General features: G+C 43.9%; 1 protein-coding gene across 3 annotated transcripts in view; it reads right to left on the bottom strand.

Annotated features, from left to right (window-relative positions):
- Positions 1-18,449, bottom strand: part of esyt2b (extended synaptotagmin-like protein 2b) — a 34,607-nt gene extending 16,158 nt beyond the window's left edge. For 2 of the 3 annotated variants that reach the window (XM_048265818.1, XM_048265819.1), the window contains exons 1-7: positions 17,523-18,449; positions 12,399-12,440; positions 11,054-11,188; positions 10,172-10,248; positions 9,926-9,998; positions 7,598-7,687; positions 2,952-3,007 (exon numbers count right to left, since the gene is read on the bottom strand). In XM_048265818.1, the coding sequence (XP_048121775.1) occupies positions 2,952-3,007; positions 7,598-7,687; positions 9,926-9,998; positions 10,172-10,248; positions 11,054-11,188; positions 12,399-12,440; positions 17,523-17,924 (875 nt within the window). In that variant the 5' untranslated portion in view covers positions 17,925-18,449. The remainder of the gene's footprint in view (positions 1-2,951; positions 3,008-7,597; positions 7,688-9,925; positions 9,999-10,171; positions 10,249-11,053; positions 11,189-12,398; positions 12,441-17,522) is intronic. The other variant, XM_048265820.1, reaches the window with a different exon arrangement.
- Between the last annotated feature and the right edge of the window lie 1,443 nt (positions 18,450-19,892).

The following is a 19,892-nucleotide window of genomic DNA, read 5'->3' as shown; positions in this document are numbered from 1 at the left end:
CCAAGCCTTTTATTGGCCTGACTTTGCACTAGTATTTTATTGACTGTCTATGCACAATTTCAACCAAATTTTGCTGCTCTTATTTTTTTCATTATTATATGTGCCCTCTTATTTACTTACTTTTTTGTTTACTTGAATGTTATGTTTGTCTGTGGACTTAAATTGGTAAAATATGTCTTGTCTTCACCGTGGGATAGTGAGAAACGTAATTTCGATCTCTGTATGTCTGGAACATGTGAAGAAATTGACAATAAAGCTGACTTTGACTTTGACTTTGACTTTGAACCAGTAGGCCACGGCTGCCCCCTATCTTGACTCATGACCAGCCACATTCCAGGTTTTGCCCTGACGTCATTGAAGACTATATTTGACCCCCCCATGCAACCTTCATCTCCACCTGTTGGCGCCACAGCCAGAGCGGAGGAAGGTTGACAAACACGGGCTGACTGTCAGTCTATTGACTAGGATGTCAGGAGCATTAATCTGTTTTCCATTGTGCTGGGATCCCTGCTGACTCATAGTAGCTGTTCTGTGTGTGTGTGTGTGTGTGTGTGTGTGCGTGACTAAGAGTAGTACTGTTCCTGTTTGTGTGTGAGTGTGTGTGTGTGTGTGTGCGTGTCTATGTGTGTGTGTGTGTGTGTGTGTGTGTGTGTGTGTGTGTCTATGTGTGTGTGTGTGTGTGTGCGTACGCGTGTGTGTTCCCTTAGGTGAGTCTCCTGTGAATCAGACTTCCTTGGAAGAGCTTGTTTTGAAATCAGGTCAGGCGTACTGAAAAAACTCGCTGGCTCTCAGGAGAAGAATGGGGAACTGCTCCTATTTTTTTTATTTCCTCTGAGACACACGAGAACATCTCGTCATCTCGAGGGAAAAAAAAAACTAAACTGATATAAGAAGATCAGGTGTGAGAGAAGAGCTCAAAGGGGGCTTTTCGGCAGAGAGTGACGTGAAGAGGAGCTGATTTAAATGCATCTCTCTCTGAAGTCCCCCGTTCGTTAGGGCTACTTGTAATCCGCCTGCCCACTGATCCGCGTGGGCTTCCCACAGACGCCATGTTCCCACCAGTCGGAGAGTGTGAGCTGCCTGGCAATTACTGAGAGATCCGCAGAGAGTGTGATGTAAGGAAATTAAAGTTGCTTAAATTAGACACTTTTCTTAGTGCGGCTGCATAGCAAATCAAATCACATCGCAAGGAAGACGTAGCAGCAGATTAAAGATGCAGCTTACTATTCTATTACAAAAAAGCTGAGGTTATAGATGTGTAATAAAGAAAACACTAACCGAACCAACAAATATTTATCCATTCAGAACTAGCCTGTCAGGGGCAATCGCTTGTGAATCATACTCAAACTTAACCCTGATTTATATTGACAGCAGTTCCCCAAGAGTCCTCCTGTCAATTCTCCATATTTTACTGCCCTCCTCCTTCCGTGTCTCAGAAAGCTTCTGCCATGTATCTGTAGATTTCCTGAAACTGAACGCTTTGGAATGTCTGCCATGGTGAACAGGTTCTTTATCCTGCTGCCTCCTGACTTCAGTTCACTCAAAAGAGATTGGGAGTGCTTTAGTGCACCAATGTCTAACATTTACATGTACATTTGCACTTTCAAAAGCTGCTTTGCAAGTGGTTCTTTTAGTTGCTTTGTATGCATGTGGTTCTGTATTTACATCAAACTACTCCATGATTTGAATGGTTTTCCATAAAGTATTTTGAATGCACAGAATGTACTATATTACAAAAACTAGATTTGAAAAGAAAGACTATGGGTCAACAGCAGTGCAGCTCTAGATTGTATGTGAATCGTTAAAAAAAACAAACACACAAACTGGTAATGGTGGGGACCACTGTCCTGTGTTTTCAGCACTCACTGTCCCAGCCATATCAATTCACTTTATGACCAATTTGGAAGCCATATCCCTTACTTTCCCACAGACCCAACCCTGAATGTCTACTAGCCCATAACACATTACAGCACAGCACAACTGCAACCCCAGCAGAATCCACACACACACACACACACACACACACACACACACACACACACACACACACACAAACATACAATCAATGAGCAACAGCTGAAGCCTTTACAACCAGACAAACCAACAGGGCTGTTAATATGATGTATACTGCAGTAATGGCAGCAGGCTTGAGGGATGCATGTGTTGATGAATGCTAGTGCAAAAGTGCCGCTTGGAGGTAGTTAATCTGTGTTAACCCTCATCATCCAATGTAGGCAAACCCACTGTCTGCAGGCGTCTCTCTCAGAGTTTTGTCCCGGTGGGGAGCTCGTCATTGGTGCCCTGTCGCAAAACACCTGCTCCATCTCTCTCCAGGACACACACACACACACGCTGACGACACGGCACAACAAACACCTCCAGGATAGATATAACCAGGGAGGGAGGGAGGGAGGGAGGGAGGGAAATGCTCACTCAACACTGTACAGTCATTAACCACACAAACAAAGACACACACACACAACAAATTTTGACGACGCAACAAACCCCTCCAAATGAGAGCGAGAAAGGGCAGACACGCTCACTCAACATTGCACATTAACAAAGCACATACACACACACTATCACACAAAGGCATACACACAAGAGATATTCAAACACGCACACGTCCCTGGGCAAAGGGTTGGTCATGCAAACACAGTAGCAGTAATCCCCCTGCCCCTCACCACATACACACACACACTCACACAAATGTAGAACCAACGCTTTCAAATCTCATTGTTCTTTGGACATGCAGCTGTCACATTTTCATTTGTAAAGGCAAGCCATCATTTGTAGTTAACAGTGTTCTGAGACAATGCATACTGTAGCGTCTGTCACGTGTGACTCGGCAGGGACAAGCACATCACTAAATAATGCAGCGTCTGGAAGCCTTTGATCAACAAGCAACCAATTACTCAACAGAGAGAGAATGGGAACGATAAACCACTTACTTCAGTCCAGGAATGTCCAATATGTTGGTGAGGCCCGTCCAGCTGATGTCTAGGAGCTAGAGGAGGGGATTGGTTAAAGAAAGATACATTTAGACATTCTATACATCGATATTGTCATTGTATATAATGAGTTTGAAAGGAAAACCAATAAAAATAATTTACAAAAAAAAAAAAAAAAAAAAATACATAAATAAATAAATAAAAGAATCTGAAGAAATTGAAAAAAAAAAAGATACATTTTATTAGTGAACGGTTACCAAAATGTCAATATGGTGAAGAAGAGCTTTCTTCATTTGTTCTACACAGGGGAGAACACAGACTTGGCATCTCATGATTGCCAGGATTTTAGGAGAACATAATCACAGGGACTATTGGAGGGGTTCCTACATTCAGACTAAGAGCTTTTCACTTCTAGGCAAAAAAAAAACTGATACCTCGCCCAAGGACCGAAAAATGCCAGCCATTCAGGTTATTTATTTCTTTGTTTTGTTCATAAAGTTTGAGGGGGCGCATTTAAGAATCGACACACTAAAAAGCGAGGTGGGTTCTGATTAAAAGCCCCGTCCAGGATGTGGGATCTTTCAGGGGGGGGGGGCAACACACCACCACTCCTCGGCAACAGCACATCACAATGGGAAGAATTAATCCTGTCTGGCTGAGTGATTTGGTTATAAAATCAATGCTAATTAGTCTAGCTCCGGCACCCACTCTCACAGGTGCTGTGATGCACTGTAACAAGACGGAGTGAAGCATAAAGGTATCAATGAGGAAAATATACATCCTGAGCTGTCAGTTTGTCTCTGGGTGCAATGTCATGATTTTCCCAATATGTTGCTTTCTCTGGTATGAGTAATTCCCCTCGTGTACACTCACTTGTCACAATCCATCTCTCTCCCCAATATCTTCTCTTTCAACACACACCATCTGACTTTTAAACTCTCTCTCTCTCTCTGTCTTTTAATCTCTCTCTGTGTCTCTGTCTTTTAAACTCTCTCTGTGTCTCTCTGTCTCTTTGTCTTTTAAACTCTCTCTCTCTCTCTCTCTCTGTCTCTCCATCTTTCTCTCTTGCTCCTCCAGGCCCTGCTGTGTGTGTGTCTCTCTGGGGGCTTACTCCTGGTGCAGTGGAAAACTGCAGTGGAGTGGAGTGAGTGTGAGTGTGAGTGTGAATGTGAGTGTGAGTCCTCTGCTGCCTCTGCAGTGCCCTGAGAGGTGTGGGCTGGGCAGGGCTGACTCCGCTCGTTGACACCTCACTGAACCCCCAGGGCCCTGGTGCAGACCTCCGACCAACAACAACAACAACTCCCCACCGCTACTTCATCATCAGGCCATTCTCTCTTCTCAGGGTAAGACCAACCGCCTCCACCCTCTCACTTAAGCACATCGCGAGTTGTCCAATGCAGCTTTTACTTAATCCCAAACTCCCAGTTGCAGGAACTTTGCAGGAACCTTGTGCTTCCCCACAAGGTATTCCGAGGTGGGGTTGTTTAACTAGGCTAAACGCTTCTTATAATTGCAGGTGTTTAGGGTGTTAGAACAGTTTAGAAAGTATGTGTCCTTGCTAAGAGGGGAGGTTATTTTTAAGAACAAGAGATATTTTAAGTGAAGGTTGTATCATTGACCTGGGAAAGGCCGGTGAGGAGAGCTAGTGATGACACAGATAGAAAGTGGAGGCTATTTTGCCTTATATGAGCAATGAAAACCACTGGACCATACGGAGCCTGGTGACTCACACAGGTAGTATAAACTAATATGAACGCCGAGCTACAGAAGGGAATCTTGTAGCTAAGGCACTCACACACACACACACACACACACACACACACACACACACACACACACACATATAAACACTCCGGAGTTAGAGGAGATAAAATGTTGCCTTGTAAGGCATGCAGATCAGTAGCACATCTTAGTGCATTAGAGTTTTCTTTTGATCAAAGGAGAGTTAAAAAAGGTTGCAAACCCAGAGCAACAGTCAAGAGGGGAGTCAGTCAGTCTTAGAGTCAAGAGATATAGGAGACAAAGAAGGAGATCATGTCAGATAGGGTGCAGGCAAGCGAACACTAAGACATGGCAGGAAGCCTGTTGAAGAAAGACATTCCAACATAATCTAATCTGCAGAGGTGAGTGACAAAGCTACAGGCTAGAATGGAAAAAAAAAAAACCTTCACTGATCAATGACTGCCTCAGCGAGCTCACTGCACTCAACAGCTGGGGCCAAAGCAACAAGGACGTCGCTGAGGCATTCTCAATCTCATTGGCGGCCATCGAAGCAATAACAGGCCCTCGAGGACGAGTGAAGAGTGGCGTAACGGGCGACAGGGGCGAGGCAGGTGAGCGTAAATCACGGCTCTAGTGCCATCGACAGGCGAGTCATCCTGCGTGTAATTACAGGAAGTTCGCCACGGGCCCGTAGCTTGCTGCTGCTCACGCCTCAGACAAGTCTTCAGAAAACCGTGCGTGTGTGTGTGTGTGTGTGTGTGTGTGTGTGTGTGTGTGTGTGTGTGTGTGTGTGCGCGTGTGTGCGTGTGTGCGTGTGTGTGTGGACGCAGGCCGCATGCTGTACTGTATGGGCAGCGTTGCTTTCACTGGCCTCTGCATCCCCACCTTGACGCTCCCCGAGGCCATAAATAGCCAGGGGGAGGCCATCGCTATGTGCACGGCGGCTATTTAAAGCAGCTTCTGTCTCCCCCCCCCCACCCCCATGGAAACTCCCATACCACTGCTTAAATCGGTCACATTATTTGCCTGCTGACAGGAGCGGAAGTGTGTTGAAGAGGGACCCAGAGGAGGAGAGGCAGTGGGGAGGACGAGTGAACCCGCAACGCAACTCGGCGGAAAGTAGGCTAATGGCGTATGACTGGCATCGGTGTACCTGTAGCCTCCAGGTGGGGTATTATTAGGAGTGACAGGTGTTCTGGATGTGTGTGTGGATCTTAGAGAACAAGGGTGTGAAGGATCTTAGTCTTTTCAAGCACTAACAAAAGCTTTCACAGGGATGACAAAAGAAATGACAGCATCTCCATCTCCATCTAGATTTGACTCTGTGGCCTAATTGACTCTGTGGTCTAATTGACTCTGTGGCCTAATTGACTCAAATTGACTCTGTGGTCTAATTGACTCTGTGGTCTAATTGACTCAAATTGACTCTGTGGTCTAATTGACTCTCTAATTGACTCTGTGGTCTAATTGACTCTGTGGTCTAATTGACTCAAATTGACTCTGTGGTCTAATTGACTCTGTGGTCTAATTGACTCAAATTGTCTAATTGGACTAAATTGACTCTGTGGTCTAATTGACTCTGTGGTGACTCTGTGGTCTCTGTGGCTAATTGACTGTGGTCTAATTGACTCTGTGGTCTAATTGACTCTGTGGCCTAATTGACTCTGTGGCCTACCTGACTCTGTGGTCTAATTGACTCTGTGGCCTAATTGACTCTGTGGTCTAATTGACTCTGTGGTCTAATTGACTCTGTGGCCTAATTGACTCTGTGGCCTAATTGACTCTGTGGTCTAATTGACTCTGTGGTCTAATTGACTCTGTGGTCTAATTGACTCTGTGGTCTAATTGACTCTGTGGTCTAATTGACTCTGTGGTCTAATTGACTCTGAGGCTTTGTTTTCTGTGCACTCTGATTCACAATACTAATGTTGCCTTGGGCACAAATACAATGAGAGGGGAGGAGTGGTGTGTGTGTGTGTGTGTGTGTGTGTGTGTGTGTGTGTGTGTGTGTGTGTGTGTGTGTGTGTGTGTGTCTTTAGATTTGAGTTCAGTGTGTCTATCATGGAACTACTCTGGATGTAGCAGTGAAGAGTGGTGGAGGACCACTCTCCAAAAACAAAGGCCTTCTAGGAAAAGTAGGTGTGTGTGTGTGTGTGCAGAAAGACCTGCTTTTCATGTAACTGCACAGACTCTACTAGCTACAACGGGCTTGTGAATAGAAAATCACTGATCAGTAACACAAGCTCCCTGTCTGCTATTTACTTCCTCTCCTCTAAGCATGTCTCTTCTCCATTCTCCACCCCTTATTGTTTACCGCTGCACGTCTCTGAACATGCAGGCCAGACCTCTGTGGGTTTCCAGGAACAGAAAACGAATACATACCATTGATAAAACCTGGCAAACTGGTTCCTTAATGTTGTGCCCTAGAGAATACTGCCATGCACATTACATTCTCAGAAATGTGACAAATGGTTTTTTTAGTGTGTCTATTGGAATGTATGGAATTCCAATGGCCCAGTTTCACTAGTTCGCCCGTCGGCATGATTGCTATACTGAGTGAATAAGCTAAGCGCGTGTTTGGCATGGTAGCTGGCCGTGGTCATGGAATGCCTGAAGCGCAGATCGCGATAGAGCGATGGCCGCTTGCACCCCCCAATGTAAGGAGGAATGCGTAACTGGGCTATCAGTGAAATGGAGGAGTAAAGGGGAGGAGGAGGGATAATTTGCGAGCGCCACGGCGTGTGACGTATGGATAAGGAGGCCGGCTTAAATACCCTGGCGGCTGAAGACAGGTGATTAATTGCTGTCAATCATCCCTAAGGGCTCCTCCCGAACTTTGTTTAGAAAACATCATGTAGTGCAGTGTAGTGCAGACAGACAGAGGAAGACCGAGACAGACAGCCAGGCAGGCAGGCAGCACTCACCGGCTTCTTGATGAAGAACAGAGACAGCGCTCCCACCAGAGGCATGTCCCCCAGCAAGGGCTCCAGGACCACTCTCAGCACACCGTGGAGCTGCGGGAGCACAGCGCACATCACACTCACAACCATACAGCACACACACACACACACACACACACACACACACACACACACACACACACACACACACAAATACCATTACACACACACACACACACACACACACACACACAAATACCATTACACACACACACACACACACACATACACACACACACACACACACACACACACACACACACAAATACCATTTAGGAAGCTTTCAGTATCAGCACCCCACCCTCAGCTGGCCCTTGACCCCCTAATCCTGGGTCTTTGCAGTCACCCAGCAGTGAGGGCAGAAAGGGCCGGAACATTCCAAAGGAGACAGCCCCACGAGGTGCCCGAGTTGATGCTGCCATTAATACACCACAGCTTAAGGTACAGCAGTCATACCAGCCTCAGACAAGTCAGACAAGAAGACTGTGTGTGTGTGTGTGTGTGTGTGTGTGTGTGTGTGTGTGTGTGTGTGTGTGTGTGTGTGTGTGTGTGTGTGTGTGTGTGTGCGTGCATGCGCGCGTGCGTGTGTGTGAACGAGTGGGTATTTGGAGCCCAGAGGTCGAGTGTTTGGAGGGTAAGGATGATGGAGAGAGAGACAGAGAGAGTGAGAGGGCCCGGGGAGAGAGACAGACACAACCAGACGAGAGAGGAGTGAGGGGAGTGTAAGGGGGAAAAAGAGGGAAACTTTGTTAAGCAAGCGCTTATCTCTCTGGGTCAAGAGTGAATGTGCTTTGTGTAGGGATCCAGGGAGGAAGACAGATTGCTTTTTTTCTCGCGGCAACGTTCCGTGCAGTCCGGGCTTAAATAGCTGAAGTCTCCACTCATGAATCATAGCAGCCTCCAGAAAGATCCATATAATTTTCCCTCGCCCTGACACTGCTTGTGCAGCCATAAGCAATATAAACCCGCAAATTATATACTGATCTATAGATTCCTGAAGCCCCAGAACAGCCTTGTGAGGAGCACAATAAAAAGAAACGGCTCTCTCACTCAGTACAGTACGTCTCTTAGGGACAATGGGAACTTTTCACATTTTTTTCAACGCATTTCTGATAAAATTGTGTCAGCAATGTCCTCTCGTTCTTCACATTCACAAAAAAGGGTATCTGATAAAAAAAAACAAAAAAAAAACAAGGCTATTACAACAAAATGCTATCAAACTACAGTGCTAACTCTTGCCAAAGCAAGCAAACTCCACTTCCTGACATCTGTCCACTAGAACGGTTCATTAAATCTGAAGACAGATTTGAACAGTAAAGTCATTCGTTTTTTCCTTCGGGTAGGACTTGCCTTACAAGGTAATGCGGCAAAGTGTGTGTGTGTGTGTGTGTGTGTGTAACTAGCCCAGGTTGGCCCAGTGGAATTCACCGGAGCGAAGGCTCTGGCTGTCATTGATAACAAAGCAGAAGTGCTTGCTCTCGCCTCCTGTGTTATGCATTATGTGGATATGTAAGGCATACTAATCCTGCGTGTAATCTTTCTGCACTTCCTCGGCCGCCGACAACACAGCGGCTAACTGTTTCGCCAAGAACACTCCGAATGTTTGACGGCATACAAATGGTCGCATGGTGCAACACGATACACCATGCAAGATGTAAAACACACACACACACACACACACACACACACACACACACACACACACACACACACATGTGTATGTTGTCCAATCTTTTCCAGTGCTGCGGACAGCACAAGGGCATTAGTGTATTCGGTTACACACCAAGCCAAAAATACACCCTTCTTAAAAATAGACCCCGTTCAAAAGGCCTGTGCTGGAGTCTTTCCTGGAAACAGACATGTATATGACACAATGGAGGGTTGAGAGGCAGTCTGTTTCCAACACACCTCATAACACCAACCACAAGTGTCCAGAAACACAAAACAAATAAGGCATGCATTGACATTTCAGCAAGGAGCGGACATGACAATCAAAACAGACCAACAGACTAATCAACAATGTATATTAAACACCTGACACCTCAAAGCTCCATCTATATTATCTTTTTTTAGTGTGTGAGTGTGTGTGTGTGTGTGTGTGTGTGTGTGTCTGTGTGTGTGTGTGTGTGTGTGTGTGTGTGTGTGTGTGTGTGTGTGTCCATGAGAGGAAAAAGAGAAATATAAAGCCAGACAGACACCTTATTGTGGCTGCATCCAATACTGTGCCGTTTCCGTGGAAACATGATGACTATGGACATGAGCTCAGAATATCAAACAGAATGGAATGATCACCTGTATGCTTTTAATCCCGGCTTTGCAGTAGTACCGCTTGATGTCCACATCTATTTCAGTGCTCCCAACAAAACTGTGTGAGATGAAAAATAAAGAAACACACACACACAGATACACATACAGACACACACACACACACACAAAAAAAAACACACAAAATACACATATACAGATTTAGAAATCCATTCAGAATATATTAGATATGTGATGTAATAAGGAAACAAATATGAGTCAAATCTCTCTGACCTGATCTGGAGATCCATGATGATTTGGCGCTTGTCCACATTCTCGGTGTAAACCTTAACCCCATTGACCCTCAGAGGCTGTGAACACACACACACACACACACACACACACACACACACACACACACACACACATATGCAAACACACACACACACACAAACACGCATGCACACATACAAATTATTGATATTCTCTCTGGTGCCATGGAACCCATGTCAATGCACTCAATTACATGCTTGTCTCTTTAATTCTTGTAGGGTTATTCTTACCCAAGTACAAATACAAATATGACCATACAATGACTTGACTGGGCAATTAAATACAATATGCAAATAATCAAATAATTGAAATATATTATTTTAAGGTTGTGGCTCAAGATCTTTTTAGAGATAAACACAAAAAGTGTTGCCATATCTTTTATGCAGACATAAACTGCACAGACTTTTGGGAATCATCAACCACACAACCTATTATAAGGATGAATGGCTGTAATACACAGATTCCAATGGGGAAATTTCTTGAGCATTTCTGATAAAAATGAGGAGGGAGATGAAAGCTAGTCCTACACATGTAAACCTCACTAACAGGAAATGGTTATTCAGTGTGCACTACATGGATCTATGACTGGGGCACATTACTGCAGCGTGCTAATTAGCATGCTAATTAGCACACTAATTAACACACTAGCGTAATATCTTAGTGGGCTCAGGATAAAACAATAATACAGATGTGGAGGAGGAACACATCCATTCCAAGGGCATGAAGGTATACCAGGTGGTCAGGTTTGAAATAAGGGTTTCAAAAACAGGCTATGAAGTTCCAGCATGGTATTTGACCAGATAAGATCTTTTGGCGAGTAGCATGAGTGGCGGCTCTGCTCACCTTGTCGCCCAGGTCTATTTTGGTGAAGTTGAAAGTGCTGAGGTGCGCGTTGGCGCCCTTCACAGCCGGCTCGATGGTCTCGCGGAACAGCTTCTCCACAAACTGACAGATATACGGCCACATTTGTTTCACCGTCTGCGGGAGGGAAAGGTGCAAAGCTGACGGACCACTAAACACAACATGACTGGTCATCAGAGACCAACAGCAGGAGAAAGTTGAGGGTAGATGAGTCCTAGGGGTGGCTCTGTAGATGGCAGTGTTTCATTTAGATCCATTTGTTTATATTTATTTATTTTTCTGACATTTGCATTTTCAATGTCACATCTGAACAGATGCTGAGGGATAGAGAGGAGGAGCAGGGGTGGTAAACAAAGACTGAGAAATAAAGCGGGAGAAAGAGGAGCATAAAGTAAATCTCAATTTACGAGAAAAGAGGTTTAAGACGTTAAGATGCTAAATCCCTGTGGTGCACAGTTGGCAAGAATTGAACAAACCAAAACATCAGCAAGAACCGAAACCCTTTTTTGTATTTATGATATTTTGGTTATGAGTAAACTCTATGTTTCAGTTAAAGCTTTTCCGACTCCATGGAAAACCATGGAAAATACACTAAAGTGGCTACTCTGATCAAATATTTAACACTTCCTCCATTTCATGATGTACGGCTGGTGTGAAAGACATACAATATCTTCATGAACACCTAACAGTGGCACGCCATGTGAGTCTGACTTACAGTGAACTTCCATCAATCTAAAATGTGTGATGGCCGGATGAAAAGTGATGTTTTGCTGTCTGAATGGGTGAGTGCTACAGGGGAAATGGGGCAGGGCTGGGGTGCAGCTCTGCTGCAGCGTGCCACATCACTATCCACTGCAGCCCCCGATCCCCTCCGCCCTGCACAGACAACACAAAGAGAGGTGTGTGTTTGGGGGTTGATAAGAAAGGGAAATGGAGGAAATGAGAAGGAGGGAGAGAGAGAAAGAACTCGAGGAAAAAAGCAGTCAATAGGAGAACGGGGAATCAAAGAGGAGAGGGAGGAGGTGTGAAAGGGAGGGGAAGAGAGAGCAGGAGAGACAGCATGAGAGGAAGAGAGAGAGAGAGAGGGGGGAAGGGAGACAGGGAGAGAGATATGAGGATAGAGATGCACACACCTTGAGAGGAAAAGGACGAGAATGATAGGACTAAAAGAGATACCAAGACGAGTCAACAGTCAAAAATGTAGTGTCACAGAGAAAGAAAATAAAAGTCTTTAGTGCCAGGATTGACAGATAGACTGATTTAGAGGTCAACATCTCAATAAAGCCCAGCAAAAAAAAAAGAATAAAAAACAAGCCCACTCTCATACCTTGTTCAACCACTCCACTCTTTCTACATCCGGAAAATGGACCTGGAAAATGACAAGCAGGGAAGTCAATAAGACAAATGCTGCAGAGGAAAAGTAAATATCTGTCACTAAGGAAACCAGCACCATTGGATATTCCTACCACATATAGCTTACACAAATAGCATAGAGATATAACCATTTGAATAATGAAACATCCACATACAATCCCCTTTATTTAGGTTTGCTTATTATAGAGAACAAGTTACTTAAATCACTTAATATATGGGAGCATATGGACTAGATAGTGTAGTGCAGCATTAATGCTGCCAGAAAGGCTGCATGTGGGACTATGGGACTCTGGGTATCACATGATCTGTCCTTTGTGTACATAATATAGAAGTGCATATTGTTGTTAACATCATGAAATACACAACACATTGAATCAAGGCCAATGGATGCAGGGAAAGGGAAGAATGAAAAATGTAGATGGTCGGTTGAGTATAAATGGATAAATAGGCTGTATGAGTGATATACAGGGATTTCTGTTGTTCCAAAGGAACAGCAATATAATGTATGCTCTAAATGATCAATGCTTACAACTGCCAGCGCGCTGTTTGAGAGTGCCTGTGTGTGTGTGAGTGGGCACATTAAAACTAGCTGAGTAGGCCCCGGGACTGAGTCCCATAGTAGGCTAAGAGAGGAAACGCTGATGCTGCGATGCTGTGACAGCACATCCTCAGAGGAGTGCCCGAAGAAGAAGAGCAGGAAAGAAAGAAAAGAAAGAAAGAAAGACAGAATGAAAGAAAGAAAGAGTGGACTTCACCGCCACATTTTCATCCCTCAGTTGATCAATAGATTTCCTGTAAGAGAGGGCTCTGCTCTGCTCCTCTGGGTAACACTCACAGACACACTATAACCATAAACAACTGATGTTCTGTCTATATCAAGGAAAAACATTATGTTAGGCTGCTGTCTGTGTCCCTGTGAGGCCTCCTTGCCCTTTCCTTGGTATTTCTGTGACAAGAGTTCCCAGTCTGCAGCCAACTCATTAAAATGGAGGACTTGAAAAAAAGACAGGAACATGTAAGGGGAAGCCAACCGACGTCTAGGAGTCAACATCTATGCGTACCGGCACTTTAATGGTGCTCTAAGCGATGCCACACGTTTTTTAGGCTAAAACATTTTATGTCACTTACTGCAAACATCACCTAACCAACCGCTAGCTGTCTGTGTCCTAAATACACTGTAAAAAACGCGATTTCTGTGTACAGCCCAGGCTCCAAAAACGGCAACAAAAACAAGAGAGTTTCAATTGCACGGGAGCAGCACGGGAGGGAGGGGGAGGAAGTAGCGAGCTAGCTCTCTGTTTTGTTTGAAGGTCAACAGAAGTGACGTTACCCAGCATCGGTTACAGTACCTTTAAGTCTCCCCCCTCCTACATCAAGCCCTTCAAATGAGCAGACATTTGGATTGGTTAAACAAATTCAAACACTGTTAATGCTGTAATCATTCCGTGCTGTTACTCCCTCCCCACTATACTTCACTATGGTTAGCCCCAGATGTACTGTCAATGTGCACCATGAGACTAAGGGCCCGTTTACACGAAGCCAACAGGTGTATTTTTTTCTTACCGCTTTAACACCTTTAACTATTCCGGCAAGAAAAAAACTTGCGTTGACACACAGAGGTGAAAGCAGCTAAAGGAGCTGTAGTGCATATGCCAGACCAGTCGATTCATCAGTAAATTCATCGGTTTCAAAAAAAACGGCGGCGTGTAAACGACCCTTAAACTCTTTGTATCTAGGGTACAATTACTGTCTGATAATCTGAATAATACAGTAAATGGCCATGTAATTTTGTAATTTTGAACGGGAGGAAATAAAACAAGGAGAAAAATTAAAATAAAAAAATGAAAATGAAAAATGCCTTTTGAGCTTGTACAGACAAAAGAATTCTGTCAGCTGTACAGAATAAAGAAAACAAAAAAAAACAACTGCTCTGATATAATACCCCATTTAGTTTCACAAACCAACATAACAACACATTTCCTCAGCCTGTTTGCCAGATGAGGCAGCAGGGGCTATTTTTATGCCTCGCCTTGAGACACTCCTCTGCCTTCCTCGTTGGCCCGCACATGCAGCGAGCCGGTGAGTGGCGGCGAGTCTACTCTGCTGCGTTCTGCCGGGGCTACACAGAAGCCCTTATGACTCACGCTAGATTTATTTCCAAAGCCAAACACACTGGCGCGAGTTGTCCTTAGCCAGTGCCTCCGATGCAACATGACAGCGCAGCAGATCCTAGCCCACTGCAACTGCCACGGTTATCGCTGCTGGCAGATTCAGACAGTTTAACAGTCTTCTAGTGCTGAGGCGCAGCCATCGGGAAGCTGGGGTGAAGACATTGGATCAAGGGGGAGGGGTGTGAGGTCTTAAAAATCGAATTAAGCCCCCAACCATCTCTCTATCTCTCTCTCTCTATCTATCTATCTATCTATCTATCTATCTATCTGTTTCTAATCTGTCCAATTTCATGTGGTAGTACTGGCAGCTGCATTTAGTGTGAGTAAAGGTAGAGGGGAGTGGAGGTTTAGTAGCCAGTAGGGAGTAAAAGGTCTGGCGGGTTTTAAAGACCACGTCTACAGACCCTTTGAATCTGACTAGGATTGAAAAATATCTGGGGATTAGCAGCAAATGTTTATTTATTTACTTATTTGTTTATATGCTCTCTGTGTTACTTTAGTTCAAGAGACTGTAGAAGGCAGCAGGTGAAGCACACAGTATCAGAATGCAGGATTTCTGAGGACATTGTATTGCATTATTTTTCTCCATCCATGGCCCAATGAGCACATCTTTTATGAGTGGAGAGCGGCAGAGAACCGAGTGCTGACGAGAAAAAATTATGAAATTTTCAAAGCAGCACCTCTCCCCTTGCCCCCCGTTTTCCCTTCAAATCTCACCTCAGCTTGACTCCACTACATCCCACTGCAGTTTGCCTGCAAGTTGGCAGTAAATAGCACTCACTGGATGACTACACGCTGTGTTCTCTCTAACACGACACATATAATCGGTTGGTCATCTCTAGGGTCAAATCCTGCTCATTACAAACTCAATACGGATAACCTACTGCATTGCATCTGTGAATTGCATGTTCTACCAGAATCTGGCTTGACTACATCTTGTCCATGCAGACTGACCAGGCCATGTTATGAGACGTACTGCATTCCTGAAAAGAGTTCAACCTGAAGTAAATGTCTAGGGTACAAAATGTGGATATTTAAGTAAGGTAGCCAATCACAGAAAAAACGATTGCACTAAAGAACCCCATCACCAATCCTATCTTGACCACACAGAGCCCACTAACATGTATTGTTTCACATGTAGTGCTACTGAACTCGTGCTATCGATTCACTCTCAGCAACCGCTCAGTGAATGGAATAGTAGTTTGAATAGGTTGAATAGTGAAAACAAACACCACTCACCATAAATTTTGTTTTTGAGAGTCATACTGACAAGTTTACACAAATATACACACATACACATCTATCACTTTAAGATAAGAGTGCGAGTAGGCTATGTGTTGCATGACTTCAGAATTCAGACTGTATCCATGTCTTGGAACAGTGGGGGCTGGTAATGTGTAAAGGCAGTCTGTGGCTACATCCATGAGGCTCTCTGATTTACTCCCTTCCTCACGCCTGCCAGCTCTCTGATAGAAAGGCCTGTAATGTCATTTACAGGCTAAACCCAATTAAACAATCTTTGAGGAGAACTTCAGCCCGAGTCCATCACCTTCCCGAGTGTGGACTCCTGACCGACCGCTTCCTACTGAACTAACAGGGATGACAGAACATGATGTTCTCAGTGGTTAATGAAAGATCCTTATTGGCAGGTTACAAGGACTAGGATACTCAGGAGTGAAAAATATGGAAGGCGTTCAATCAAAAAGGCGCTACCGAGCAATGTGGGAAACATTGGGAGACTCCTACACATTAGTTAGGTCTCCATTAGCTACAGCTGAGATATGAGGCCATGTTGCTGGACAGGATCCTATCTCGAGCCTATATTTTACTCCCACATAGAGACATAGGCCTACTGCCTGTCCACCTTCTCTCCCTCTTTCTCTCTCTTTCTCTGTTTCAGAGGCACAAGCTGCTCTGTCATGAACGGAAATCCAATGAAAATCCCACGCATGATGCAAGCTGACAACACACGGGGTCCATTTGGTCTTCCCATCACCCTCTTCTCCCAACACATATCACAACAAAAGTCTGTTTTTTTGCACTGTGTCTATATGAAGCACAACAGTATGTGGATGGCCCAGCATCTGAGATAAGAATAGAATGAGAACTGCACGTGTCAGTGCTTACCTCTTCCAATGAGAAAGGACAGCAACAAACAACACACCCTTTGCCATGTTGTCATGGCAAAATCTCCATCATGGGAAGTGATTCTGCAGCATGATGGTGCAGAAGATCAACAGATGATGCAGTGTTCTACTTAATTAACTGCCTCCACCATTTGACTTTTACAATAGCCTACCTCTTTCCCTTGACTTGGCATTAGGACTTTTTTGGACACACTTTGCCTTTATGCATGCTTAAACATGGGACAGCCTTCCATACATAACCAGTTCTTTCATTTGTCTGATGTCCCTAGAGGTCATCATTGTTTTCAAAATTAGCTTAGCCTTGTGCCACTTCTGATGACAGCTGCATTAAACATCAGTAGAGGACCTCAAACTGTTTCTCTATTGACTTTGGTCATAACACTCACCTCCTATCTATTCTGGCTACTGCTTAGATCAGCAGGCTTTTTAGATAATTAGCCAGAAAGATAAGAGGTGATAAACATGCTTAATAACAATGGGAATGGGAGTACAATGAATCATCTTGTCCAGTATTTCTTCTGTGTTGATGAGAAGATTATGCAAATTTAATTAGCCCAAAGGTAAGATCAGATAGCTCATGATCATAGCCAAATGTAAGCCTACTCATCCATATTTTAAAACGTTTTAACTAGAGGCATAAAGGGAACGTCAGTACAATAGTATTGACCTAGAATTCAACCCAAAATGTACTTGCATACGTGTTGGCTATAACCGTAGTAAACTCTGACATTGCCAGGCCTGCTGTAGCCAATTTCTCACCCATGATGGCAGCTCTGATGACACCGGGCTCTGCTTGAAAGTTCTCTCCTCTTGGTCAAAGAATGCCAACGCTCTGCTTAGTCTCGAGTTTTTGCTTCCTGCGTTCCTTCTCCAGAAGAAAAATACAGCGAGTCCAATTAAAAGCCAACTGAAACTAAACTCAAAATAGCCCAGAACGTATATAGGGAAAATTAACATAAAAGTTTTCGCGAACTGTCTCCATGTGCTAACCAAGTCATATGTTGAGGATGCAGGCTCGTTTGTGTAGTCCGCCGGTGGAGCGGGGTTTGGCTTGGAGTGTGCGGGGCTGTCCGGTACGCTCTGCCCGCTGTCTTTTGGCCCTGCGGAACCTGCCGGGTGTGAATGAGCTCCTCGTACTGCCGTCATGTTCTCTTCTGTCATGTCAAGCCAAGGAGGATGAGCGTCCCTCGTCTTTGGTGCCGTAAATCCAGTTGAGTTAAAATTCCCTTTAAGTTTGACAGCGATTCAAAGGGGATGCTCGAACTGTCACCGAGTGTAGCCTAGTTTAGATAGGCAATACGACGTTGACATAACGTTACACTAGTTCGCCTTGCCATGCTATTGTAGCAATACACAAACCCACGCTTATGAGAAAATCACACTCTAACGTTCCTCATCTCCAAATCCCGAAAGTTGGTGTCCCCATATTTGGTGCTATCTCAGGTTAAGTCTCACGCCCCGTTCCATTTTGAGGAGAACATCAGCTATTTAATCTTCTCCGTTTTGAATACAATGCATAATTTGCTATTGACAATTGTCGTTTTGGACTTTCTTCACATATCTTTCGTTAACACCAATAATTCCGTTCGTCTCAAACGCTTTACCAGTCCATCGCGTCACCTTCAGTCCTTCAGACTGCGCGAGACCCTTTTAACTATCGACACATCCGCGTTGATTTGGGACACGCGCTCTCCCTCTGCACGTTCCTGTGTCCAGGGTTAAATCATTCGTCCACCATGCACACTCAGTTGAATAGGTGTACACATACACAGGCTGAGACCAGCGCGAAATCGCCATCCAGTGGTGGCAGGTTGCAAGTACAAAAGTCACAAGAAAGCATGATTTATTTTGCTTTATTTTGGTTTTATATTTTTGTAACGGAGTGAGAAATGCTGAACGTGCCTCGTGTTCTGGATACTGGATACCAGTCTTTGCTGTGAGTTGGAATAATGTCTGTCTAAATCAGTGTGTTCCAGCAGAAACCCATTCAGCCTACTGACAAATAAAGTAGCCTAATAATTATCTTGAGTTTATTTTATAGGCTCCACATGCAGCCTCTGGTAAGACATTGTGTGTGTGTGTGTGTGTGTGTGTGTGTGTGTTGTCATGAGTCCTGTAACAGGGTGGATTTATTCACAACTCATGCTTACGCATAGTCCTTACCTTTTTAGTTTTTTTTTCACTTTTATTTCATCAATATGCATTGCCGCAGGAAGATGATACGGCCTGGGTCATATGGCTTTTCTGTGGCTTAACTAACCCATGATATAAAAGCAGGGGTGGACAGTAACTAAGTACATTTACTTGATTACTGTACTTAAGTATGATTTTTGAGAATCTGTACTTTAGCCAATAGATTCTTAATCAGAATATCCTCCATGTAGCCTGGGAGAACTACACAAATCTGTTTGCAATAGATTCTTCATCAGAACATCCTCCAATAGCCTGGGAGAACTACATGAACCTGTTTGCAATTGAGACTTGAAAAGTGGTCTGGTGTTAACCTGACATTCACCACATAGCTAAATATTTAGCATACATCATTATGATAAATAATCTGGTTTTGTATTGGGCAGTTAAAATGTTTTTAGATTTGTGAACAGAGAATGAATAATGATTTAAAAATTATATTATTGCATCTATTTGAACAGTTTCAAAGACAATAGGTAAAATGTTTTTGTTGGATGTATGACTGAACAAATGATGTATACCCTTTACATTACATTACATTTGGCTGACGCTTTTTTAACCAAAGCGACTAACAACATGGTAAACAGTAAGTGTTAGAACAATTCTCACAATTTTAGGACAGTTTAAAAAAAAACATTAGAGTACAGTAAGACCCTATTACTTTAATGACAAAATAAACAAAAAAATACATTAAAGGACAAATACTTGTACTTCTGAATACTAAAAGTATTTTAAAAAGCAAGTATTGGAGTAATATTTAACAAGGTGTATCTTTTCTTTCACTTAAGTAAAGGAATTATGTATTTCATCCACCTCTGCTGGAAAGAAGAAGTAATGATTCTAATGCAAAAGTAAAAAAAAAGGTGGAAATGCTTGTCCCTTACATTTGCATACCCCTAAATAATTGAACTTGTCCAAATAATCACATATTGTATATAT

The sequence above is a fragment of the Alosa alosa genome, chromosome 16 (assembly GCF_017589495.1).
Source record: "Alosa alosa isolate M-15738 ecotype Scorff River chromosome 16, AALO_Geno_1.1, whole genome shotgun sequence".
Classification (NCBI taxonomy): domain Eukaryota; kingdom Metazoa; phylum Chordata; class Actinopteri; order Clupeiformes; family Clupeidae; genus Alosa; species Alosa alosa.
This window is presented reverse-complemented; position numbering and strand designations above follow the sequence as displayed.